This window comes from Halichoerus grypus, chromosome 4, assembly GCF_964656455.1.
Source record: "Halichoerus grypus chromosome 4, mHalGry1.hap1.1, whole genome shotgun sequence".
Classification (NCBI taxonomy): domain Eukaryota; kingdom Metazoa; phylum Chordata; class Mammalia; order Carnivora; family Phocidae; genus Halichoerus; species Halichoerus grypus.
The window spans coordinates 190,633,679-190,659,122 of NC_135715.1; the positions used below are offsets into that span (position 1 = coordinate 190,633,679).

The 25,444-nt window shown below is 57.5% G+C and overlaps 1 protein-coding gene across 2 annotated transcripts in view; it reads left to right on the forward strand.

Annotated features, from left to right (window-relative positions):
- The first annotated feature begins 224 nt into the window (after positions 1–224).
- RAMP1 (receptor activity modifying protein 1) overlaps positions 225–25,444 on the forward strand; it is a 202,186-nt gene continuing 176,966 nt past the window's right edge. For both annotated transcript variants that reach the window (XM_078071533.1, XM_036086378.2), the window contains exons 1-2: positions 225–375; positions 15,387–15,525. In XM_078071533.1, the coding sequence (XP_077927659.1) occupies positions 324–375; positions 15,387–15,525 (191 nt within the window). In that variant the 5' untranslated portion in view covers positions 225–323. The remainder of the gene's footprint in view (positions 376–15,386; positions 15,526–25,444) is intronic.

Genomic DNA, 25,444 nt, shown 5'->3' on the forward strand with positions numbered 1-25,444 from the left:
CGGTCGCGGCGCGGGGCCTCCCTCGAAGCCCCAGTGCGCGTCCCCCAGGGAGGGTCCGGGCGACCCCGAGCTCGCTCCTCGCCGTGCGCGCTGCTCGCCGTGGGGTCGCCTCGCCTCCCGCGTCCGGCCGGCACGTACCGGCCCGCCAGCGGTCCTCCTGCGGGGCTGCCCCGCCCGGCCTGGGCGACCTGCCCCCACCCCCACCCCCCGGAGCCGCGGTGGGCAGGGCCAGGCGCGCGCCGCCGCTTCCCGCCGCGCCCGCGCCCGCCCCCCGCGCCGCGGCGGGCTCAGTCCTTGCGGGCGCTTCGGCTCGGCGGTGCGCCATGGCCCGGAGCCTGGGCGGCCTCCCGCGGCGCGGCCTCTGGCTGCTCCTGGGTGAGTAGGGCCGGGGTCCCTCGGGGGCGAGGGGCGGTTGGGGGGTGGGGAGCCAGGGGGCCCGGGAGTCGCAGAGACACGGGCAGCTTTGCGGCGCTTCCCCGCACCTGTGCGCTCCGGGCCGCGCTGCGGCGGCCGCCCCTGCAGGCGTCCTTGGGCTCTGGCGGGTAGCGGGCACCTGGCCGACCGAGCCCTGGGTCTCAGAGCCACGGCCCGCCGATCTAGGAATTAGTTAAAGCTGGGAAGCCGACCGGCACATCCAGCAGTTGCTCATTTGCAAACAAACCTCCCTAGGACGTCCTTTGCAAAAATGAGACTAGCGTTCTCCCTCGCGGACGTTTCCACGGCTTTTTTGTTTGCTTGCGACCTTGGCCCTCTGGCTAATAGAAATTCAAAGAGGGACTCAGTGAGGAGGCAGAATATCCTCAGCTTTCTGTTTCGAGAGAGATTATAAACTGAAACCCAGGGGCAACAGGAACGTGCACCAGACTTAGCATAATTTACCCTGAAATTGTCCGCAGGGCTTTCCTGTCCTAATGCTAAGAAGCCTTTCTATGTCGCAATGCTAAGAAGCCTTTTTAAACTGCTTTAGCCACTGGATTCATCTCATGTATGTAGTTACTTTTTAAGGAAAACTAAATAGGGCACTTAAGTGGAAGAATCCAGCCGCCCGGGAACCTGCAGCTGCTACTGGTACTTGTGGGCTCTCCCGGAACAGGTGATGTGGGCCAGAAACACCTGCAGCGCGAGCCCCGAGCGCCGGGACTGGTGGGGCGTGAGCGCCGTGCTGCTTTGTAGCGGGCAGCAGCCGGGGGCATGCGGCTTGTCAGTGGAGATGGCCCAGGGCACCTGGAGGAGAGGGGCTCCGGACAGCCCAGGAGCCCCTCTGCATAAAGCCCTGAGCGTCTGCTTGCCCATAACGTGATCTGAAGACTGATCTTGCCCCTTAAAGTGTTTTGGCTGAATTTACGGGTAAAGCAAAATCTTACAATAGCATTCTCTCCTTTTGTGTGAGGATCCCTTTGGTTTGACATGGAATTTACTGTTGTAATCTCCTAAGAAATGAGCATTTCTCTGCTAACAGGGCAGGGAGCTGGGTTGTGTCTTTTTTTTTTTTTGAACATAACTGACTAAATAAATGCTTCTTCCTGGATTCCAGAAGCTGCACCTTCTAAAGCCTGTGTAAATAAACACTATGTCATGAGTGCCTATAAAGACCTTCCTTGTTTACCAGGAAAATAACACACATTCTGGTGCAAGTCCAGAGTCCTATAATTTTAACATTAGTCTGAGCGGCTTGGCTAATGTTATATCTTTATTTTTCCAAATAAACACAACTCTGTGAGGTTATCAGTAAATTAATGTCATGGAGGCCAGCAGAAATTAGTAGAATCATGGAGCACACTGTGTTTCCTCCCGAGTTGTAGCAGGAGCCAGATCTCCTTGGCGATGCAGATTTTGCTACCCAAAATAGCAATGTGGAATTTCTTTCTTTCTTTTTTTTTAAGTATGCTAGTCCATAGGCTCAAGAACTTCTCTGTAACAGTTTTACAATCAAGCTACTGTAAACCTGAGCTTTGTGCATACTCTTCTGTTTACAGAAGACTGTGATAGGACCACATGCATCTTAAATTTCGTATATAGCCACTGAAAAGTTTTTCATCAGTCAGCAGAGAAGGACGTTCCCAGAGGCCCCAGGGTTATGCTGTGATGGCCATGTCTGTCGCCAACTCTGTGGGGCGCCCAGCTCCACTCAGGAGCACTGGCTGCCACTGTTCTGTGAGCCGGGCGCGCTGGGGCCGTTGAGGACATTCTTGCAAGGCCGCTGTGTTTATTGAAATATGGGACTCTGTATCAGTGCAGGTGTAACTGTTTGGGACCGACGGCGATGTCCCAGGAAATGCAATATACATGACTTCAGATCGTCTTGCTGGTTTAAATCCGGAGGCAGCTCTCACCCTGGAATCCAAAGCTGCAGGATTCTTATTTGCGAAATCACCTCAGTGTGTTCGTTTACTCTCCCTGTGTATTTAACCGCACGGAGACATTTCTGGCTTTTTGTCTCCCGTCCGTTGGCGCTTGCCGGTCAGTACGGGTATGGTGGGTCCCGGGCCAGAGCTGTTGAGTGACACTTCGGTCCACACTGGAAGTGGTCGCGAGCAACGCGCCCGGAAACGTTTTAGGTGGAATCCTTCCTTAAGGCAAAGAGCTACTTCTGTTCCTCCTGATTTTTTTTCTCCCAGAATGAACCAATTCCACAGCTTCTATTTCGTTAAAGTTTGGGTCTGGCAGAGTGTGTGATGAGGTCGCCACTTGTGGTGTGAATTCCAGTGAAAACGTGGAGCCCCCAAGGGTGGAACCCCCAGGTTTGGCTGCCTGTGCCCCCCACCGGTGGGGGCCGAGCCCGTCCTTCCCGGCACCCCCCCCGCCCCCAGCAGCGTGGGGCTCTCCTCCCCACCAGCCTGGACTGGGGCCCGTCCCCTGGCTTGCCTCGGAGGGCAGGGGACCCCAGGCTAAACAGTCTGCTGCCGGAGCTGAGGGGAAGCCGGTCTCTCTCCTCTCGGCTGGATCTGAGTACCGGCTGCCACATCCCACCCTGCGAGCGGGGGGCGGGGGGACCACGACAAGACAGACAGAGCTCTCTGGACACCTTTGGAGCCCGTCGGATGGAGCCCGTGGGGTGTTTTCACCCTGTGACCCCACCGCGTTTGCAGGACAGTGGGCGGCAGGCACGCCGGGGGCTTGGAAACCTGCCCAAGAGCCTCTTCTCCAGCAGGACTCCAGGAAGCCCTCCGGACGGACGGACGGACGGACGGACAATGCAGAGCTGACAGGAGCGAGCAGGGGTGCGGAGAAGGGGAGCCGGGCGGAGGAGGCCGCCGTGGCTTCACCTGCACCAGGCCCCGCGCCCCGGCCCACGGGGAGACAGAGATGGTGCGGACAGGACTCTGTCCCCACACCCAGGGAGCCGGCCTCATGCCCCGTCCTCCTGCCCTCCCTGCCGGGATGACCTCGGGCCGAGCACTGTTTCTGGAGAACTCCCTTGTTCCTAGTGAGGAGGGTTATGTCAACACGCAGCAACAGGAGGGCTCCCAACCTAAACAGGACCTGGTTCATTTTCACATAGTGAAGTTATTGTTGTCCGCGGAAGATTCTTTCCCCTAAGATTGTTTTATCTTAGTATTTTCTTTGCTGTGGAAAGACCTGACTCCCATCACCCCTGGAAGCCCGGGTTGTGAGCAGCCCCGCCAGGGCAGGGTCCGGGGCAGGGTCCACAGAGGCACGCGGTCCAGGACTCGGCAGGGGATGGGAGCCCGGGGGCCTGAGCCGCGCAGCCAGGCCTGCCTGCCTTTGTTCCTCACTAGGCCTCACACCGTCTCCTTTCTTTCGCCCTCCCGTGACTCCCTCCCTGCCACGGGCAGATCCCACGGTGCGTCCTGGGACCAGAGAGCAGAAGCCAGCCCTCCTCCTCTCCGGCCCTCGCTTCCACTCTGCCCGCTGCTCACTGCCCTGCTGGGCCTCTCTTTCTCCACCCCTCCCAGGTGACTGCCTCCCTTGGGAAGCCTTCCCTGGCGGCCCCGCACCCTCCATCCCTGGGCGGGGGGGGCGACCCTCCTCCCACTGGGTCACTCACAGGAGCTGGGGTGCTGCGGACCTGGGCAGCGCCCACCCATGCTCTCCGGGGCTCTGCACCCCAGGCCCACAAGGCCCACCAGGAAGGAGTCTCCTGAGCCGCACGTGCCCTGGAAGGCAAAAGGCAGCAGTTGACCCAAGCAACTGGATACTGATGACCCTGCCACATTGTCATGTACTCTGGCCAGTTATCAACGGGAGTAAAAGCCGTTCATGTATCACAAAGCAGAACCGCATGTTGAGGGGAAGTGGTCCAGAAAGCATAATCACTTAGAAACCTGGTGACATGAACACCTAAGGTTGGCTTTCTCTCTGCATGGTGATTGCCTCTAGGAGATTCTGTGGGTCTATTTGTGAGAAGAAAGATGGCTGCTGGCTGGGTGGATGGACAGATCAGGGAGCTTTGGGGAAAGCACTAAACTATTTCTCCTGGAAACTTCTATCTGCCCTAAAGCACAAGTGGGTCATGTAGTGTCATGACTGGGAGGGGGTTCTAGTAGGTAGATACCAGGGAGGTTGGTCAGCGGCCCACTGCTGGAGGCTGCCCTCTTCAGCCTGGGACAGCCCGTCAGCCCCGAGAGAATGGCCCAGCATGAATGTCCATGGGGCCAAGGCTGAGAAGCCTTCCCTGTAAAGGACATCGATAGAGAGTGCTCTTTGCACAAAAGGAAATGAGCCCATGGGAGTGGAGCTGGAGGTGGGGGCCCTTATCCTGAGCGCCAAGCACTTTGGAAAGAGCACCCCAGATCGCCAGGATGGTTATGCAAAGGCCCTGAATCTTGGAATTTTCTGGAAGCCTTTATGGCTGAAGCTTGCAGAGAAGAGGGCTTTGAGCAAGGCTGGTGTTGAAGGAGGACCCGATCCTGTGGGCCAAAGCAAGACGTTTAGATTTCATCCCTGGGCAGTGGGCAAGCCTGAATCGTGTCAGACATGGTTTAAAAGAGCCCTGGGCCACTGCACAGCCTCGGGTTGGAGGCAGGGGACTGGGGAGCGCTGGTGGGATGGGGGTGAGGGCGGAGGCTTGAGATGGCAGGAGGGACCCCAGAGAGTCCCCAAGGTGCCAGTGAGGGACTCACTATGGGTTTGGGTGTGGGCCGCGAGGAAGCAGGGAGGCATCAAGAGCAGCCAGGTGCCTGGCAGGGGTGGAGGGTGGGGAGCTGGAGCTGCACAGCTGGGCTGCCAAGGAAAACACATGGCTCCTAGTTAAATTCAAATGTCGGATAAACAACAAATTGGGTATGAGTATGTTGTGTGCAATAGTTACAAAATTGTTTGACACTCAAACTGAACTGGGTGTCCCGGGGTTTGATTTGCTAAAGTTGGCAGCCCCCACCACAGCAGCCACGTTGGGTTGGATGCCCCCTTGGACACCCGGGGACAAAGGCAGTCAGGCAGGTGTCCACGTGAGTGTGGGGCACAGCAGAGAGGTATGGCCGGGAGAGGCGTCTGGGGGAGCCTCAGACGCGGGAAGGTGTGAGAGCCACAGACAGAAGGGATGAAGCTGGGGGGTGGGCTGGGGACACAGGCTGGGGGCCAGAAGCCAAGGCCACGGACACTGAGAGATGTGGCTGCTGGGCACCACTGGGCACTTCGACAGGGGCCGCATCCGTGGGCTGGTGGGAAGGGAAGGGAGACGGGGTGGGGGTGCTCTGTGGGAGGGGGCAGCAATGCGACCTGGCCGGAGCGCCCCCCCCCCGCCCCGTAGACTTCCTCTGTGCGCCCTGCTGTTAGATATGCAGATTTCTGGTTCAGCTGCTACGTCTGCATCGCTGCTTGTCTGACTTAGGACTTGTCGCGATTTGAGTGGTGGCTGCCCTGACCTCTGGACCGACGGGGAGGATTGATACCAGGACCGCCTGGTTAAGAAGCGGCAGTCGGTGCCTCCACCCTCCGGCAGGACCCCATTTCCCCTGCAGAGTCCTAGCAGTTACTACGGATGGGATGCTTTCGGGGCGCCTGGGTGGCTCCGTCGCTTGAGCGTCCGACCCTTGATCTCAGCTCAGGTCTTGATCTCAGGGTCGTGAGTTCAAGCCCCACGTTGGGCTCCACGTTGGGCTCCACATTGGGCATGGAGCCTGCTGAAAAAAACCGATGGGAGACTTTCCGCGATTTATTTCCACCCGGCCACTGCTGGCGTGTAAGCAAGCTCCGTTTTGTGCATTTGCGGTGTGGTTGGCCGTGTCCCTGCCCTCAGTGTCCAGCAGTGTCGTCTTCTAGTTTCATTCTCCCCCCCCCCTGCCCCCCCCCCCCGGGCTTTTGCAGCAGATCCCTAGCTCATCTCAGGGAGGCTGGTCTGGCTACCTCCTCCCAGTTGGGACCCTTCATTTTGTTTTCTGCTCCCACTGGGTTGGAGGGCGACGCTGTTGGGGTGGGGGGGTGACGGCAGCTGTCTCCCTTTGCCCCTGGCGACGGCAGCCACGCCTCCAACCTTCGGTCTCTCTGCTTGGGGCAAGATGTTTTTCATTTTTTTCTTGGCTGGGTGGGAGGGGGACGAGGGAGTGAGGACGAGCCTTCTTCCCGCGTGTGAGATACGCTTTTATGATGTGAAGGAAGAATCACCGAGCAACGCCTGCAGCGGGCGGGATGGGGACATGGTGGGACGGGGACACGGGTGGAGAGGTTTGCCGGCGGGAATCTCCCCGCGTTTCTGGGACAAATGGAGCCTCCCCAGGTCGGGGAGTCTGCTGACGGCTGCTCGTTATCGCTAAGTCAGGTTGCTTTGGCGCGCTCCGGGGTTGGCGCTGGGCACTCTTCCCCAGAGATGCGTGTGAACCTCCAGTCTGTGTCGGGGCGGTCCCCACGGTGCCGCTGCGAGGGCCCCCGAGAGCCGAGGGGTCCTTGTTTCCACCTGCAGGACCGACTGGGTCGGGCCCTTTCTGGACGCGATCGTAATGGAGGGTCTTCCCTGGGTTTCCTATTTCTTATAGCAGCGAGGTTGTTTCCCATTTTCTGTGAATTTGTCCCTGTGAACAATAAGATAATTATAGAGATAATTATCTTATTGTTGTAACTGTTATCCGTGGACATTGGCCCTTCTCAGCCCGCCTCCATGGGCGGATAGCTTCATGTTGTTCCTTGATGGAAGGGGACAGCGGTGTATCTGTTATGTGTCCCCAGGCCCACCCCAAAGAACCAGCTCTTTCTCCTTCAATGCCAAATTTGTTTGCTTTCATTCTTCCTGCACAACAACGAAACTAGTCCAGTCACTCCTCCGCTTGGCCTCTGGGCTGCCTCCCCCGACTTTCTGTCTTCTGGCCACTGGTAATACTTTCTAGAGTTTCCGTGTTTGTGGTTTTAATTTCCTCTTTAACGTATGAATTATTTGGAAGCAAGTTTTTAAAAACCCCAACAGCTCAGGCTCTTTGGTTTCTCCCCCAGTATTGCTGCTTTTACTGCGCTGAGGTCAGGGAGCGGGTCGCGGACCACCCCTGTGTGGTTTAGGGGTCCTTCCTGGCCTTACAAAATTTTCCTTTGTAAATGGCCCAGGAGCCCGGGGAGGAGCCTGAGGTCTTGTGTGTCGATTTTAGTCTTCATGGTAAATGTTGTTACTTAGGTGTCCTTGCTTACTTCAGCCGCCCAGCCCCGTCAGCGGCTGAGAGCTGTGGGAAAGCCCCGCCCGCTGTGGTGACGTGGGGACAGCTCCGTGGTCGCTGGGCCCGCAGAGACTGTGGGCCGCTCGCGCACCCAGCCCCGCACGCCCCGTCTTCCGGCAGCCCCCTCCTCGCTCCTTCCATTTTGCTGTTGTATTTTTAATTGTGGTAAAATACACATAACATAAAATTTACCATCCCAGCCATTTGAAGGTCTGGGGCACGTTGCTGTGCACCCCACCCCACCACCGTCTCCAGAACTTTCCCGTCTCCCCAGCCTGTAACTGGGCCCATTAGATGCTTGCCCTTCGTGAGCACGAGCGCCTCCAGCCACAGCCCCCACCGTCCTGCTTTCTGTCTGTGACGGTGGCTCCGGTGAGCGGAATCGACGGGGGGGGGGGGTGGCGGGGGGGTGTTTTTGGGCCTGGCTCGTTTCACGCAGCGTGGTATCTTCGAGATTCGTCCACGTGCAGCATGTGACGGGGGTCCTTCCTTTTCAAGGCTGGATTGCCGTTTCGGGCTGTGGATGGACCCCGTTTCGTTCATCCATCCAGGTGTCGCCGGCCGTCCGGGTCGCTCGCCCTCCTGGCTGCGGTGACTACCGCTGCGGGGAGCACAGATGTGCACGTACCTGTTGCAGACGCCCCGGCCTAGAACTGGGGAACCGCTGGGCCCCAGGGTAGCTCTGCGTTCACTGTTTCCCGCCACGACTGTGTCCCCACCAGGGACGCCGGGGGTTCTGCGCACCCTCCCCGACGCTCGCTCTTGTCCGGGCCCTGATGGTGGCCATCCCGACAGGTGTGCGGTGCCATTCCTGCTTTGCAGGTGGAATTTGACTTTGTCGGGGTGACGGTGTGGTTTCTCACTTCTGAGTCGCACGTGGCCGGACTCCACTGCCCAGCCTTTGGATGTCATTCTGCGTCACTTAGTTTTTTGACCTGATTGAGTGCCCCGTTTTCTCACGGATTTGGGGGACATGTTACCAGGTGCCCCCACATGCAGCACAGAGCAGGCGCTTTGGGGGGAGGGGAGGAGGGGGGCAGGGTCTCTGGGCCACAGCAGGGGTCTGCCAGGAGGGTCACAGGCCCGCGACCGGCAGCGGATCTGCTTGACGAAGGCTTCGTTGGAGCGAGCCGCTGCGTGGATGGGAAGTGAAAGGGCCCGTGCGCCTGAGAGGGCGCTTCCTCTCTGCCCCCCGCCAGGCAGTCCTGGGCCCGACCCGTCGGTGAGCCCCTGCGCTCGGATCTTCTCGTGAATCATACGCCTGTGCCCAGTGTGTTATCAGACCCGTTCCAAATAGGCTGCTTTACCTGGTGAGCTGTGAGAATTCGTTTATAAAATCATGAAAACCCTTTGCCCTCCGGCGGCGTCACACGTCCCTGCAGGCCGCCCGGGACGTTAGCGAGGGCGGTGGGCCTGAGGACTCCGAGGGCCCCGCGGGCGGCTCAGCAGGCTGGTCTCAGCTTGACCTCGCACCGCAGCTCCTTTGCAGGAGTGGTCCTCCCTGTGGGGGTGGGGGGTCCTACCCCCGCGGCCCTGGGGGACCCGCACGTCACCGGGCCTCAGTGTCGGCTGGCTGCTGGCCATCCATCTCGTGGGCCTCCCACCTCTGGAGCAAAACCCCAAAAAGAATACAGATGGGGGCTCCTGACAGAGACACGGGTGTCCCAAGGTGCCCACATACGACCGGTGTCACGGCACGCGGCCCCAGCACCCTCGAGGGACAGAAGGAAGAGTATTTCACAGGAGAGAAGAGAAAACCATCTCATGAGACCCTGGCTGAGGAAGGGTTGAGACCCAACCCATGTTGAGCTTTCCAGAAGCCGGAAGAGACCTGAGAAGTGAAGGGGGCTGTCACAGGTGAGGAGCGGCTCACCTCCCCACACACTCGCTCCTTCATTTCCTGTGCCGTCAGCCCCCTACACTGCCCAGCGCTGCATCCGGGCGAGGCGCAGGCCCCAAGGTCCTGCGGTCGGCGGCTCAGGACGGGCTCCTGCTGGTAGTTACAGCGGGGTCAGAGGAGGGCCCTGTGCTGGGCAGGGCGGAGAAGGTGATAGCTCATGGGGCTTTGAGGGCCCAGTAGCACTTTTTACCGGACACATAAGAGTTTTAATATTTTCAGTTTGTTGTTGTGGTTTTTTGTTCTCATTTTTCCAAATAGGCTGAGGGCAACATGTTCAAACAGAGTTCTAGGTACGTCATGCTCTGGGGCACTCGGTGACAGCGCAGGCATGTCGCTTCCTGGGGATTTGGGTCCCGAGGGGGTATAACCAGGGGAGTCCTGGAAGCGGGCGGCTCTCTCCTTGCCGCCCGGTGAGCAGGAAATGATTCACAGCAGCAGCAAGAACCTGCTGAGCGAGGTTTTCTTCTGATGGCTATTGGAAGACCTGCATAGAGCAGAGAGATCACATTTTATCAATTATATGCTTCTTTAACTTGTGGAAAATATAAAGGAGCATGAGGTAAAAAGTCAAGATCATCTAGAATCACACCACTCAGAGATCTTGGCATTTCCTTTGTATTTATGACGTTCAGCAGCTTCACTGAGGTATGATGGGCGTAGAATAACCGGAATATATTTGAAGTGCACAATTTGGAAGGTTCTGACACATGTATGCACCTGCGTGGACTCAAGACTGAGCATATATCCCCCTCGCCCCTGAAAGTGTCCTGGCCTTTGTCATCTCCCCCTCCTGCCCCTCCCTCTGTCCTTCCCCATCACCCCAGCTGGCCACTGGGGTCTGGCCTTGAGTGTCCCGTAAGTTCCTAAGTGTGGCTCACAGTGAAAACCCCGCAGAGGTGGGCTGCTGGTTTTGAGGTGGGATAGCCTCTAGGAACAGCACGTCTTCTGGAATGCAATCCCGGTGGCCTACCTGTACAGGAGGTCCCCACTCCACAGAACAAGAGGTGAAGGAGCCTGCCCACTTCCCAGGCGAGGCCTTCTCTGTCTGAGGTCTCTGGAGGCTCCTGCCCCAGCTCACAGGCCCCTCGGGCACAGCCGACTCGGGCCCCCAGCCGGGTCCCCCTGCAGGAAGGCCTCCCAGCAGCTGCCCTTGCCACAGCTCAGCCCCACTCGTCACCCCCGCCGCCCCCGGCCCCAGCGCGCAGGGCAGTGCAGGGTCTAGGCCTCTCTCTCTGCAAATACGAAAGCAGCAGCAGCAGGCTGAGCCCTTCCTGCCGGGTGTGCGGGCACCGACCGAGGACCCAGAAGGTGGGACCCATCGGGTTCATGCTCCCAGGTCCCTCATCTCCATTTGAAAACCTAAACCGAAGGTCTCCGCGTGGCTGTCCTGCAGCCCGAGCCCAGAGGGCCCCCCGGGACCCCGGCCGCCCTGTCTTTCTGGCCCCCAGTCGCTTCGCCCGAGGGGTCTGCTGCCTTTGAGCGGCCTCTGTGCCCCCTCCTGCCAGGGGTGTTTTTCCGCTGTGGAGAGAGGGAGCTGTCTCTTTGAACTCTCCCTAAAAGGACACCTAATTCCTAAATAACGCACATGCCAGGGAAGGTTCCTGTGCTAACAGGCTGAGGACGGAATGCTGGCTGCTCACGGCCTCTGCACACGGCCTTTTAAAGACACGACTTACGAGTGGTTCCATTTGCAGCCAGGCAGGAACGGGACCCATTTGGCCCCACACAGCTGGTTTTAAAACTTTTGGCAGTTTCAGTCGGCCTTAAAACTGTAAGGTACCCTCGTTCCAGTGAAAGAAATCCCACGAGGCTTGTTTAAGGAACACATTAAGTGTTGCTCTCCCGTACCTAAAAAAGGAACCTGGTTTCCAGATTCTCCTGAACAGCCTGCCCCAGCTCATCCCAGCTGTGGAATGGCCATGGCTCTGGGCTCTCCCAGGACAGGAAAAAAAGGGCAGTGCGTGTGTGGGGAAGGGTCTTTGACCCCGGGGAGCAGGGTCCCACGCTGGGGAGGGCGCAGGTGGCTCCCCGAGAGGTGGGAGCTGCAGCATCCAGGGGACTAGCCCAGAGGCAGGCCAGGGTCAAGGCCACGGGTAGCGCTGGCTGGGCTCCAGTGTCACTATGGGGACAACCAGACGGGGCAGGCCGGGGGGGTGGGGACAGGGGGCCGTTCTCTGCAGCCCGGGGGACGACAGGAGGAGATGGGCCTGAATACACCAGGGCAGGGACACTGCAACAGGAGGGACTGTAGACTGGGCGTGCCCCTCCTTTTGGTCCCCGGGTTGGGGACCCCCAGCAGCAGAGGTGGCACCCCGTCTCCCCAGGACTGGCCCTGCAGGACGATGGTGCAGCCCGTCCTTCCCCGACCCAGCAGATTCCTCTGGGGCTCACGCGAGCCCACGTGGGTTTCTGTTGCGCGCAGCCGAGCCACCCGACTGAGAGGCGCGATCATCTCCGTCCGCCCTGGGGCTGACCCTTCCAGAGCAGGAGCGGGGCCGGCGCTTGGAAGCACCCTGGCTTGCCTCCCCCGCAGAATGTCACCGACACGCAGCTGGGGCCGCTGACCCGACACCGGACAGACCCTGACGCGCAGAGCGGCGGCGTGCCAGGGAGGACCCGCACACACGGCAGGAAGTGGGGCGGCGGAGAGGTGGCCCACGTTGTTCTGAGGAAAGAAAACTGCTCAAGCCCCTGAGTGAGGCTGCGGAAGTGGGCTGGCGGGGCTGGGGGGGGCAGCTGGGGGGTGGCAGCTGGGAGCCCCCGGAGCGGAGGAGGCGATGGCCGCGGACAGGCCACATTTGGGCCTGGGGTTCGCTGGGGAAGAGTGTGCCTGGTGGGGAGACAGGCAGGGTGCTGGGAGCAGGGAGGGGTGGGGACAAACGGAGGGGTGACCCTTGGAATGAGGCTGGATGGGCAACTTGGGATTCCTTCCATGAGTCGGTGTCTGAGCCCTCCTGAGCTCCCTGTGAGCCCCGGCACCTCACCTGTCCACGGCAGGCGGGCTTTCTTAGGGGTACCCTCATGGGCCAGGTGTCACCCCTTCCCCGAGTCTGCCCAGATAGTGCCGGGGTCATCCACAGCTGGTCCTTGGGGCGCATCCGCCGTGCCCGTGTGGGCTCCGTGGGGGACACACCTGGGCTGTTGGAAAGTGGCAAGAACTCAGGTGGGTGGGAGGCCTCTGAGGGCAGGGGGGCCCCCCGGGCTCCCGGAGAGCCCCAGGGATGTGCTCTGCCCTCCCGGCCTCCTCTGCTGCACGCTCCAGCGGGGGCTCTCCGTCCCAGGGCGTCGAGGGACGGGTTGCCTCACCTGCCTGTGGGTCCTCACCCTCCGAGAAGCTCTCCCCACACGCCAGCCTTTCGTCTCCGTCCTTTCTCCCCAGCTTCTCAGGCCAAACGCCCAGGAGCTTTCCAGGGTGCCCTGCCAGCCCCAGTGGGACCCGTCCCCAGGGGACGCCATCCAGGACAGTGGGCGCAGGGACGCCTGGGCCTCCCCTCTACCTCCGTGTGCTGTGGGGTTTGTTGCGTGTTTTGTCTGGGTTTTTCTTTTTCTTTCATTGCTGTGAAATTTCGCTGTGTCAGCTCCAGCCGCCCTCTGAAGATGCGTGCAGCCCCGGGAGTCTGTCGCTTAATTAGTTCAATGAATTAGTTCTCCTCCCACGCCCTCCTCGTGTTCCGGTGGAATCAGTGGGCCTCCGGGGTTCCCCTCCGCTGGGGTTCCCCTGCTGTATCTCGTTCCTGAACCCCCAGGATTTCAGTTCCCTCTGACCACAGTCCTCCCCTGACCCCGAGGCTTGGACCCTGCGCGGCTCAGTGTGTGGTTGCCTCCTGGGGGCTGGCCACCTGTCCTCTTCCTGAGAGCTGCCATTGCCCTGAGGGGACAGCTCTTGCCCACTTGTGACATCCTGGCCTGTCTTCCAGAAGCACAGGCTCCTTCCTGCCCAGCCTCCGTCCATCCCACACCACCTCCCTCTCCAGGGACTCTGGGAGGGCACAGGGAGGGCACACCTGAGGGCCACTTCAGGGCTTTGCTGCCAGGGCTCCCAGCTGCCAGCAGGTGGCCTCTGTGGCTGGCCTGCCCCCCACGTCCTCAGTGTCAGTCTGCCCTTTTGTTGAAGGCTGCCAGTTGGCTCTGTTACCTGTGACTGGAACTATTCTTTATCTCTTCCTCTCCCGATTTGACACCTTACCCTCTGAGCCAGTTGTCACCTCTGCCCCATCCAGGGCTTCAGCTTCCCATTCAGCACTCCATTCTGGCATGGTTATGGGCTGGGTCAGAGCCCTGGTCTGCGGTTTGTGGAATTCATTCATCCTTCCGCCCAGCCATCCATTTACCCACCCATCTCTCCATCTGTCCATCCATCTATCCATCCATCATCTGTCCACCCACCCATCCAATCATCCATCCATCCATCCATCCATCCATCCATTCATTCCATCCATCCACCTACCCACCCATCCATCCATTTACCCACCCATCTCTCCATCTGTCAATTCATCTATCCATCCAGTTCGTCTTTCCATCCATCCATCCAATCATCCATCCATCCATCCACCCACTCATCCATCCATCTATCCACCCATCTATTCATCTGTCCATCCATCTATCCATCCATCATCTGTCCACCCACCCATCCAATCATCCATCCATCCACCCACCCATCCATCCATCCATCCATCCATCCATCCATCCATCCATCCATCCATTCCATCCATCCACCTACCCACCCATCCATCCATTTACCCACCCATCTCTCCATCTGTCGATTCATCTATCCATCCAATTTGTCTTTCCATCCATCCATCCATCCACCCACTCATCCATCCATCTATCCACCCATCTATTCATCTGTCCATCCATCTGTCCATCCGTCCATCCATCCATCCATCCATCCATCCATCCATCCATCCATCCATCCAATCATCCATCCACCCACCCACCCATCCATCCATCCATCCATCCACCCATGCACCCTCCCGTCCATCCACCCACCTATCTACCCATCCACCTACCCATCCGCCCATCCAGTAACTAGCCATTGAGCCCCCAGGAGTTGCATTCTAAAATGGCACTTAACAGCCTGCTGTCATCACTCACATCTGTGACCCCAATCACCCCCTTCACATCTGCCCTCTCCCCCCAGATCTGCAGCAAAAGACAGGTCAGGCCCTCCACTGCACTGCCCAGCTTGTTGCCTAGTCCTCAACCTCTTGGGACTGGGCATTGGCTGAGTGTGGGACCCAAGGTAGGTGAGACAACTTCAGTCAAGTCTACACCTCTTCTGGTGCTGGGACGTTGGGCCCGCTTCTGAGCCCCAAAGCCTCAGTTTCCCTTACTATCTAGTAAGTGGATGATCACAATAGGACCAGCCTCCAAGATAATCCATGCATGTGAAGAGCTTTGGGCAGTACTCGTGTATCATAGGGGCTGGAGTACCAGTTCCTCTACATTTTACTCCTGGAAAATGGAGGCAGAGGGGGGGCAGGAGTCTGAGGGGCCATGGGGCAAGCCCACTCAAGTACACACACCCTTCTAGGCCATGTTTCAGAGTCAGGGACCCCAGAACTCCCCACACAATCTGCGTGCCCTGAGGGCTACCACCCTCTCCTTGGGCCATTTCACCTGCTGCCCTGTGGGCTCCCCAGGCCCAAGAGCTGCAAGATGCAGCTGGGTGTCCACACATGTCCGTGAGGCCCATCAGGGAGTCCAAGAACTGCAGCAGGCAGGGCCTTGGCTGGGCTGGGCTGGGCTGGGATCCTGGAGCCACAGGCTCCCTCTCCAGGGATCAGGTGGAAGCAGGCTCTGGGCCGGGCCCCCCATGGGTGCATAGGGAAGGTGGGGGAGAGCGGGCAGGGCCAACTCCTGATCCCTGGGCGCTCTCATTGCAGTGCACCACATCCTAATGGCCACGGCCTGCCAGGACGCCAACTACGGCACTCTCCTCCAGGAGCTCTGCCTCACCCGGTTCAAGGTGAGCATGGAGGCCATCGGGAAGACACTGTGGTGTGACTGGGGCAAGACCATCGGGTAAGTCTCGTGTGTCCCCTGGTGGGAGGGGTGTGGCTGGGGTGGGGGCTGCAGGGCCTGGTGCCAGGAGTCCCCTCACGGCCACTGGGAGGGCTTCTTCACCAAGGTCTAGGGTGACAATGCTGGCCATGGACGGGGACAGCCTAAGGGCGAAGGAGGATGCCAGTGATGAGCGAGTGTGGATGGAGGAGGCTGTGTCCGTGATGACCTGGGCCAGGGTGGATGCTGGGCCTTGTCCAGAGGGGCCTCTGCTGTTGGAGGGTTCCATTTGGGCTGTGTCCCTCTGAGACACATGTGGCCCATCCAAGTGCGGGCGTGTGGGGGGACGGTCTAGTGCCCACAGGGCTGAGTCTCCGTGACAGGAGCCCCCGCTCACGGGGGTGTCTCTGCTGGTTCCCTCGGTCTCCATGGTCAGGCTGAGGCTGTTCTTCCTACCCTGTCCAGGGCTCAGAACTTCCTGGGACAATGGGGCTGGCTGCACTGGAGGGGTGGCCCATGAGTCCCCAAGGACGGCTGGCACTGGGCCCCTTCCCCTTTGTGACTTCGGTCTTGCTGCCAAAGTGCCCTTCTTCCCACCTGGCTGGCTTCATTCACTGCCTCCCTCGGCCCCTCATCCTCACTCCCCCAGTCCAACCTGGCCCTTGGCTGCCACCCACTCCTACCTACTCCCTGTGGGTGACCCATCTCATTCATTTCTGCATCTTCCTTCTTGTGTTTCTTTTGCACAGATGAGCAGGTGTATGAATTTTTCTCTTCTATCCTTCTCACATGAAGTATATTATACTATAGATATTCTCCTACTGTACTATAGTGTAGTATGCTGTAGATATTCTTTTTTTTTAAAGATTTATTTATTTGAGAGAGAGAGAGCAGGGGAAAGGGCAGAGGGAGAGGGAGACAAGCAGACTCCCTGATGAGCAGGAGCCCGACACAGGGCTTGATCCCAGAACCCCGAAATCATGATCTGAGTCGAAATCAAGAGTTGGATGCTTAACCAGCTGAGCCACCCAGGCGCCCCGTGCTGTAGATATTCTTATACCATACTATAAATATTCTTACACTACTCTATGCTAAAGATATTCTTTTACTATGCTATGCTATATTCTTATTCTATACTATAGATTATTCTTGTACTATGCTATAGATATTTTTTAATTTTTATTTAAATTCAATTAAATTAACATATACTGTATTATTAGTATCAGAGGTAGAATTTAGTGATTCATCAGTTGCATATAACACCCAGTGCTCATTCCATCACGTGCTCTCCTTAATGCCCATTACCCAGTTAACCCATCCCCCCACCCACCTCCCCTCCAGCAACCCTCAGTTTGTTCCCTAGAGTTAAGAGGCTTTTATAGTTTGCCTCCCTCTGTTTTCCTCTTATTTTATTTTTTCTTCCTTTTCCCTATGTCCATCTGTTTTGTTTCTTAAATTCCACATATGAATGAAATCATGGTATTTGTCTGTCTCTGACTGACTTATTTTGCTCAGCATAATATCCTCTAGCTCCATCCCTGTCATTGCAAATGGTAAGATTTCATCCCTTTTGATGACTGAGTAGTATTCCATTGTGTATATATACACCCCATCTTCTTCATCCATTCATCTGTCGATGGACATCTGGGCTCTTTCCATACTTTGTCTATTGTGGACTTTGCTGCTATAAACATCGGGGTGCAGGTGCCTCTTTGAATCACTACATTTGTATCTTTGGGGTAAATACCCAGTAGTGCAATTGCTGGGTTGTAGGGTAGCTCTATTTTCAACTTTTTGAGGAATCTCCATATTGTTTTCCAGAGTGGCTGTACCAGTTTGCATTCCCATCAACAGTGCAAGAGGGTTCCCCTTTCTCCACATCCTCACCAACACCTGTTGTTTCCCAAGTTGTTAATTTTAGCCATTCTGACTGGTATGAGATAGTGTCTCATTGTGGTTTTGGTTTGTATTTCCCTGATGCCCAGTGATGTTGAGCGTTTTTTCATGTGTCTGTTGACCATTTGTATGTCTTCCTTGGAGAAATGTCTGTTCATATCTGTTGCCCATTTCTTGATTGGATTATTTGTTTTTTGGGTGTTGAGTGATAAGTTCTTTATAGATTTTGGATACTAGCCCTTTATATAGGTATTCTTTTTGCACTTTCTTTTCACCTACCACTATATGCTGGAAATCCGTTCTTATCAGTGCATAGAGAGCTTTGTCACGCATTTTTGCAGCTGGATAATAGTGCTCTGTGCATAATTTTCCAAGCACTTTCCCATCAAGAGGCATTTGGTTTTCCCAGTATTTTCCAATTTCAGGGAGTGTTGAAGGGAATGACACTGTGCATATGCGTGCTCATGTTGTCGGAGCTACCTCCCCACGGTGACTCCCCGGGCGGGGGCTGCCAGGTGCAAGGCGGGAGCTCGCTGTGCCGAGCATGGCCTGTTTCCCTCCAGGAGGGCTGGCAGTGGGCAGCCCCACCTGCAGCATGAGGGAGCCGCTTCCCGCCCACTGCCCGCACACCTTGAATCCTCACTGCCTGCTCAGCCAGAAAGGGTGTCTCCCTGGTGTGTCAGTTTGCGTTTCTCCAGTGACAAATTCATCTTCTGTTCTCTTTTCTGTGAATGTTTGTTCGTGTCTTTTCCCCTTTTCTGTCAGGTTTCTGGTCCTTTTTAAAGAGTTCTTTTTTTTTTTTTTTCCAAGACTTTATTTTTAAGTAATCTCTACCCCCATGTGGGGCTCGAACTCACAACCCTGAGAACCAAGAGTCGGGTGCTCCGTCCACCGACCGAGCCAGCCGGGCGCCCCTAGAGAGTTCTCTGTGTTAGAGGAGACGTTAGACCCTTGCCTGCCGTGCGCGTGAGACATGCTCTCGCAGCTCGTTAGCTGTCTTTTGACTTCATTCCCGGTGTTTCTGCTGCCATGTAACCTTGTTTTCACATAGCCGTGTGCATCAGCATGTTATCTGCCCGGATCTGAGTCACAGCTGGACGGCCTCTCCCCATGCCAGGGTTCAAGAGGATCCAACCCTGCTCTCCCCTCGAGTCTGCGTGGTTTCGGGGGCACGTCTCAATCGCCGGTGCATCCAGCCTTCATTCTGGGGGCAGCGTGCTAGGAAGCAAGCTCTGTCTTCTTCCACATGAGCTGCCCGGTTGTCCTGTTCATTCATGAGCCCGTCTCTGCCCCCCATGAGTTGAGATGCCCCTTTGTCCTGTGTCATCTCCCTGCACACTTTGCTCACACTGTTATCAGCACTCCCTGTTTCAAGCCTTCTCCTACTACCTGCATCTACGGCATGAATTCTCCTCCGGAACAGTCGGTCTTCGCTGCCTACTGAATGCTTACTTATCGCTCGCCTCATTCCAAGAAAAGTTTATTATTACAGCTCGCATTTCATAAGTACCTACTGTGTGCTAGGCATTGTGCCAGTCACTTAGCATCTGTCATCTTGTGTAAGTAAGCAGCAACCTCAGGAGATGGTAGGACAAGTTGTAATCCCTACCTTATCTGCCCAGGGGCACGGCTCGCAAGGTCTCTTTGGATCCAAAGTCTCAGCTCTTGGATGTGAGGGCGATCTGGCTGCGACATCTGTCACCCCATTGTTCACCAGAGTTGATTCGGCTGATCTGGCTGGCTAGGCGGGTGTCCCCTTCCTCCCTCACCGCTCCATGTGGGTCCCTCCCGAAGCTGTGCGCTCGGTCGAAGAGGACGACCTTCCCCGATAGAGGAGGACCATTCTTCGGTCAAGGGTATACGAGTAGCTGCGCTCCCCTGCTGGAACCTCCAAACAAGCTCTCAAAGTCTCAGCTCTTGACACTCCCCAGGGGTACGAGACGGCTGCCTCCTGATTCTCAGGGGAGATGTGGGGATGCCCTGTCTTTGTAGAAGTGGGAGGTGGTTGATGGCCTTCAGTCAACTCATCTCGGCCCCTGCCAACGTCCAGGGGGCCTGGTGGGGCCCATTTGCAATGGGCTACCAAGCCTGGTACTCAAGCCAAAGGCAGACTTTCCAGAATCTCCTGGAGCAGTAGAGGTCTGGGGTGTCTTGGGGCAGACAAACTTGTCCAGACGATTGGGTGCAGGAGAAGAGAGGAGGGACCCAGAGAGGAGACCAGGCGTGGCGAGGGGTGCAAGAGCTCCATGTGCAAGCGGGAGGGCCACCTCCAGGACAGAACACAGTGTCCAGAGAGGAGCAGGGCCCCAAGGTGGAGCAGTGACAGGCAGAGAGCCAGACGGCGGGCTGGTCCCAGGGAATTCTGCCAGCCCCGGCTGGGGAACGGCAGGCCAGGCAGGCATCTGACTGGGTACACGTGCTGGGAGAGACCCCTCCCTGAGCCAGGCGCAGCTAGGGCCTGTCGCTGGGGTACAGGCGGCACCCCAAGAGCAGACCTGGGCAGTTGCTGGGGTCTGGGATCCAGCCCCAGGCTAACGCTGCGGGTGGAGAACTCCAAAGGCACGAGGCCGGAGGTCCCTGATTCCTGCTGCTTGAGGTCACGGCTGTCCTAGCAACTGGGCTGGGCCTGCAGGTGGCTCCAATATGACAGAGGGAGGTTCTGGATCCTGCTCTCAAGTCAGAGGGTTTAAAACAGCTGCATGGCAGAGGAGACTTACCTTCCTCCCAAGTGACAAACGTGCGCCCGCTTCCTGTAGGATGCACACTCCGCAGGAGATGGGGACAAAATCCACTGTGGGGCACGTGGGGGCCGCTCACGCCAGCTGGCTCTCTGGCCCCCAGGCTCTCAGTGCCACCTCCTGTGTCACAGCAGACCGAGAGGGGCGCCCTCATCAGCCCTGCTCCACTTAGGACACTGGATGGAAACATTGGGTGATTTCCGAAGTACTTCTCAGCATCACTGTGCATCATTGCTCAGAGATCAAGACCTTGAGAGAAAGCAAAGGGCTGACAAGAGCATTCAGACCATGTTCCAGCAAGAGGACAATGACCTGCCCTGGGACTGTGGGTCTGCTCGGTCCATGGCCTTCGACCCTGACCCCAGCTCCTCAGTCCTGAGGGTGGCTTGGGGGCTGCTCCTGAGTCCTTTCTTGTTTGGGGAAGCTTGGGATTTCTCAGATTCCCCACGTGTCTGACCTGTCCTGGTCTCAGGTCCCCTGAGGACAGATGGGCTCAGCAGGGCAGGTCCCCAACCCCCCCCCACCCCCGCCTCCGGGCACCAGGCCAAACCCATGATTCCCCCGGGGCTAGCTTGTTAAACTGCAGGCCTGGTCTGCTAGTGGAAATATAATGCCATTTAGTGTATTAACTGGAAATATAATCTAATTTGGGGAGCTACAGAGAACATGGGAAAATGTGTCATTAGAAACTCTCATCTCCAGAGATGTTCCTCTGGGTCTGGGGGAGGGAGAGAAAGAGCAGAAGAGAGAAGGAGAAGAATCTCGAACATGAGGAACTCAAGGAGAAAATGCTTGGCTTTGAAGTGACTGCATATATGGGATTTTCTCCCCAAGACAAAAAGTGCTGGGTGGATTTAGGAGGCCCCTCTGCCGTTCCTTTCCTACCCCACTGCTGGCTCCCAGGTGTCACCTTGAGCAGGGAGAGATGTCGGAGGGGTCCCAGGGGACTGGGTCACCACCTTCCATGACCAGGCATCAGAGAACCTAACTTCACCTTCACACCTGTCAAGGCGCCCCTCCCGTCTCTGCCCAGAAGCTTCTGGATTTGTCACTGCTGACATCTCCCCGGCCCCCGTCCCCGGCGTCCCTCCGAGCGTGCGGACCCCGTGCGGGGCATGGAGAGCCCTCCAGGCTGTCCCGAGACGCGGCCCAGTTCCGAAGAGGGCTCTCCAGCCCTGGGACGTTGAGGGAAGGACACGGAGCAGATGTTTAGGGTGCGGGCTGCAGTGCTGTGACCTCAGCCAGGAGCACAGGCCCCAAGCTCCTCTCCCGGGGACTGCTGACGGGAACAGGGCTCCTGGGCCCCCCGCGGGGTCTCTCCCCAGCTGCTGCCCCTCCCCCTCTGCTACTGGAACAAAGAGCCTTCTTGTGTGTGTCCCTCCAGAGTCAAGTCAGGACGTTCTTCAGGGCTCGGGGTGCTAGAGAAGCTGCTTGTGTTACGAATCCCAACAGGAACTGAAAGGCACAGAGGTCTCCCCAGGAAGTGGCTGCCGTCCTCCCAGGGACTCCGGCTGCACCCGGGCCATGTGGCCCAGGCCTCGGGACAGGCCACGCCCAGGGTGCTTGGGCCGCCCTTCTCTGGAGCCCGCCGGCTACCTGGCATGGGCCGCCTGCCCCCATGGGGGCCTCCCGCCGGGCCGTGAGCTGCCGGGGAGCCCCCATCTGTGCGGCAGGGCATCTGCGCGGGGACCTGCCCTGTGCTCCTGAGTGCTCGGCCGCCCTTCTTATCTGGAGGCCCTGGGACAGGTGCCCGCTCCCCACCCCTCTGCCCACCAGGGGCAGGGCGGGGAGGGGGCGTCCTTCCGTGTCTGCAGAGCCCAGGTGCACAGGGATCCTGACTTCTGGAGGCCTTCGGGGGCAGGGATGCTGTCCCAGGAAGGTGGCCCAGCTTGCCCTTGGGAGCCAGGCTGGTTCTGCCCAGGCCGTCCCTCCTGCTCCCCAGCCCGGGGCCTCACTGGGGAGCTCCGGCCCTGCGGGAAGAGGTGCGGACACAGCTTTTCAGGGCCAGGGCAGGTGGCCTTGGGTGAGGGTGTCTGCTGTGGTCCTCCACAGCTCTCCGCACGTCTTTGCCTTCCCCCCCGCATGCTCCTGGTGTGCAAACGTGGAGGGCGGGGGGTTCTTCCACTGCTGGTGTCAGCAGAGAGGAAGGACACTTGAGCTGGGCCCGGAGCTCCCGGCAGCCACCCCTGGGGTTTGTCAGGCCACAGCTGTGACGGGGAGGCATCATGGGACTCAGAGTTTGCTGGGCGGGCAGAGGAAAGGGGGCACCTTTTCCTCCACCCTCTCGAATTCAGCTTCTGGAAGTATGCACCTAGGTGGCATCTTGGGGAGAAGTGTACTGTACGCACCACCAGGACCCCACAGCAGCAACAGGGGAGGCTGTCTCTGAGTGGAATGTCCATGGCGGCAGCGAGGCAAACGCCTGCCGGGCCCCTCCACCCTGCGTCAGGAGCTCCACCACGGCTGACCTGGGGGGCAGGTGGAGGGCTGGGGCAATGGGACCAACCATGGGGGAGCGGGGTATGCTGGAGAAGGAAGGAAGGAGTTGTCTTAGGCTTTGTGCACCCAGATCTGTGCTCTAGACAAGAGGGGAGGGGGGCACGGAAGGTTCTGGAAATCTGCTCTCCCCCAGCCTGCACCCAGAGCCAGCCCTGGGCAGGCAGATGCAATAGAAGAGTCCTAGGGACTCCCTCGGGGGAGACCCTCAGACCGTGGCTCCCAGCCCCACCCTGCCCCAGCTGCATCATCACCCCAGCACAAGGTGCCCGTCTGGTTGTGCCCCACCAGCCAGAGGAACGGTCTGCATTTCGGGGGGTGGGAAGCCATCACGGGCAGCAGCAGCACGTCGGGCCGGGGCTCCCTCATCTGTATGGCTACTCCAGCGAGCGTTCTCATGATGATCCCCAGACGGCCTGTGGATGGCCGCCTGTTGGACTGGAGGCTTTTAGGGAATGGGCAGGAAGAACCCCACTTCCTCCTTGAGAAAGCTCCCAGAAACGTGTGTCTGCAGAGGCCAGAAACCGAGCGGTCCCTTGTGTGGGGTGGTGTGGGGGGGACGCTGGGAGCCAGCGAGGAGGACCGCCGGCCCTCGCTCCTCCCCGCCCAGGGGCCACGGCGTCATCCGAGGCCCCCCTTCATGTCTGCTGCCCGGGTCCTTCTGGCCGCAGCAGAGGGCACATGTGCTTCCCCAGACGTGGCCGTGACCGACCGAGTAGAGCCGTAGCGCCAAGCCTGCGTGACATCCGTTTCCATCGAGTGATGAACTGCCCTGCCCCCCCCACCTCCTCGGTCTGGGGATGAAGTCACCATGTAAAAGGTCAGCAGCAGGGCGACACTGAGCAGATCCCGGCTGGGAGTGCAGGCTCAGGCAGGTGGGACGGATCCTGGTGACGGGGACATGCGGCAACATGCCGTCCGCTCCTGCCTCTGCCTTGGACACGCGGCTCTGACTCCCCGCTGCCCCAGCCCGAAGGCCCCAGAGATGTCCAGGCTGTGCGGACAGGAGTGTGCTGTCGGGGAGGGGGGCCAGGCGGGCTCACGCGGTGCCCCCCGAGTGTGTTCTCAGGTGGCCCCCGGGGCTGTGCCCCCCAAGGGGGCAGGGAGCACGCGGTGGGGAGGTACAGTGGATGCGGCAGGGTGGGGGTCACAGCAGCTGTCCCCCCACTACTGTCATCCCCCCCCCACTGCTGACCTTCAGCCTAGCACTCCTCCCACCCCCAGGGTCTCCCAGGACCCATCCGTTCATCGGTCATTCTGTTGGTGGCCATCTTCCGAGCACTCTTGGGGCCAGCGACATTGAACCCACCGTGGGAGGGCCCCCGGGGAGCTGTGGCACGGGGTGGCCATCTGCCTTCCCCCTGCATATTTTGAGGACAACTTGCTCCCCTGGTGGCTCCCAGGACTTCAGCCCTGGACACTTATGCACGGAGTGTCCTGCGGCACATGCTGCGGGACAGGTGCCTTTTACGTCTGCGCTCCCCCTTCGCTCAGCTAAAAACTGGAGAACCCACTTTCTTAAAAATACACTCCTTTTGAGTAGCAAGAGGTGAGTTTACCCTCCCAGCCCGGGCCAGCTGGATGCAGCCTAGCTCCGTGTCGGGAAGGCCAAACAAACATCCTGATTTTCGCAATCCTGTTATGTTGAGCCTTTTCCAGGTTTTTATTGTTATAAATGATGCAGTTCTGTACATACAATCTTACTTCTTTTTTTGACTAATTTCTTTAAGAATTCTTACACATGGACTTACTACAGCCCATGCCGTGAACATTCTGTAGTTCTTTTTTTTTTTTTTAAGATTTTATTTATTTGAGAGATTGAGCACAAGCAGGGGGAGCGGGAGAGGGAGAAGCAGGCTCCCCGCCGAGCAGGGAGCCCAATGCGGGGATCCATCCCAGGACCCTGGGATCATGACCTGAGCCGAAGGCAGACGCTTAACGACTGAGTCACCCAGGTGCCCTCATTCTGTGGTTCTTGATAAGTTTTGCCCAGTTGCCGTTTTATTTTATTTTGTTTTGTTCTATTTTATTTTATTTTGGTGCAAAGAGGTGGTCTTATTAAAGCACGGGGACAGGACCTGTGGGCAGAAAGGGCTGCCCTCCCAGTTGCCCTTTTAAGGAATTGTCCTAATTTATATTACCAGCAGCATATGAAACTATTTATTTCCTCATATGTTCCTGAGTATTGAGTTTGTAGAGATTTTAGTTTTGCAGGTTTAAATGAGATTTCTCTCCTTTAATGTGCCCGCCTTTGGCTGTTAGAAAGGAGAAGCCGTTCTACAGTTGTTTGCATTTTTTTCAAGTGCAAATTATCTGACCATAACTTTTGCTACTTATCTTCTGAGTCATTGGGAGTATTATTAATCTTATTTTACAAACTCCTGAACGTGGCAGAAGTTAGCTATTTGTTGTTTTGTTCCAAATATTTTCTCTTCACATGTCCCTTGTGTTTACTTTGGTGATGTTTGTTTCCCTCATGTAATATATTAGTTATTCAGTTTACATGTGTGCCCTGACTCACTCCTCAGAGGTCTGTGACTTGGGCACAGTCCTATCTGTTCCAGAAATTCAATTGTCGCAATTTCAAGGGAGTCCTTTGGCCACAACATTATGTTCTGTTTCTATTCAGTTGTTATGGGTTTTGAAATAACATTTCTTGTAGTTTAACATTAAGACATGAATTAAAATTTATTTCCTTCCTACTTCAATGATGCTAACTTAATTTGTTAAATATTATTTCCTACCTCCGCTGTTTGGTTATGCGTAGCTTAATACATAATATGTTCTTGTGTACATTCGGATCGTTTCAG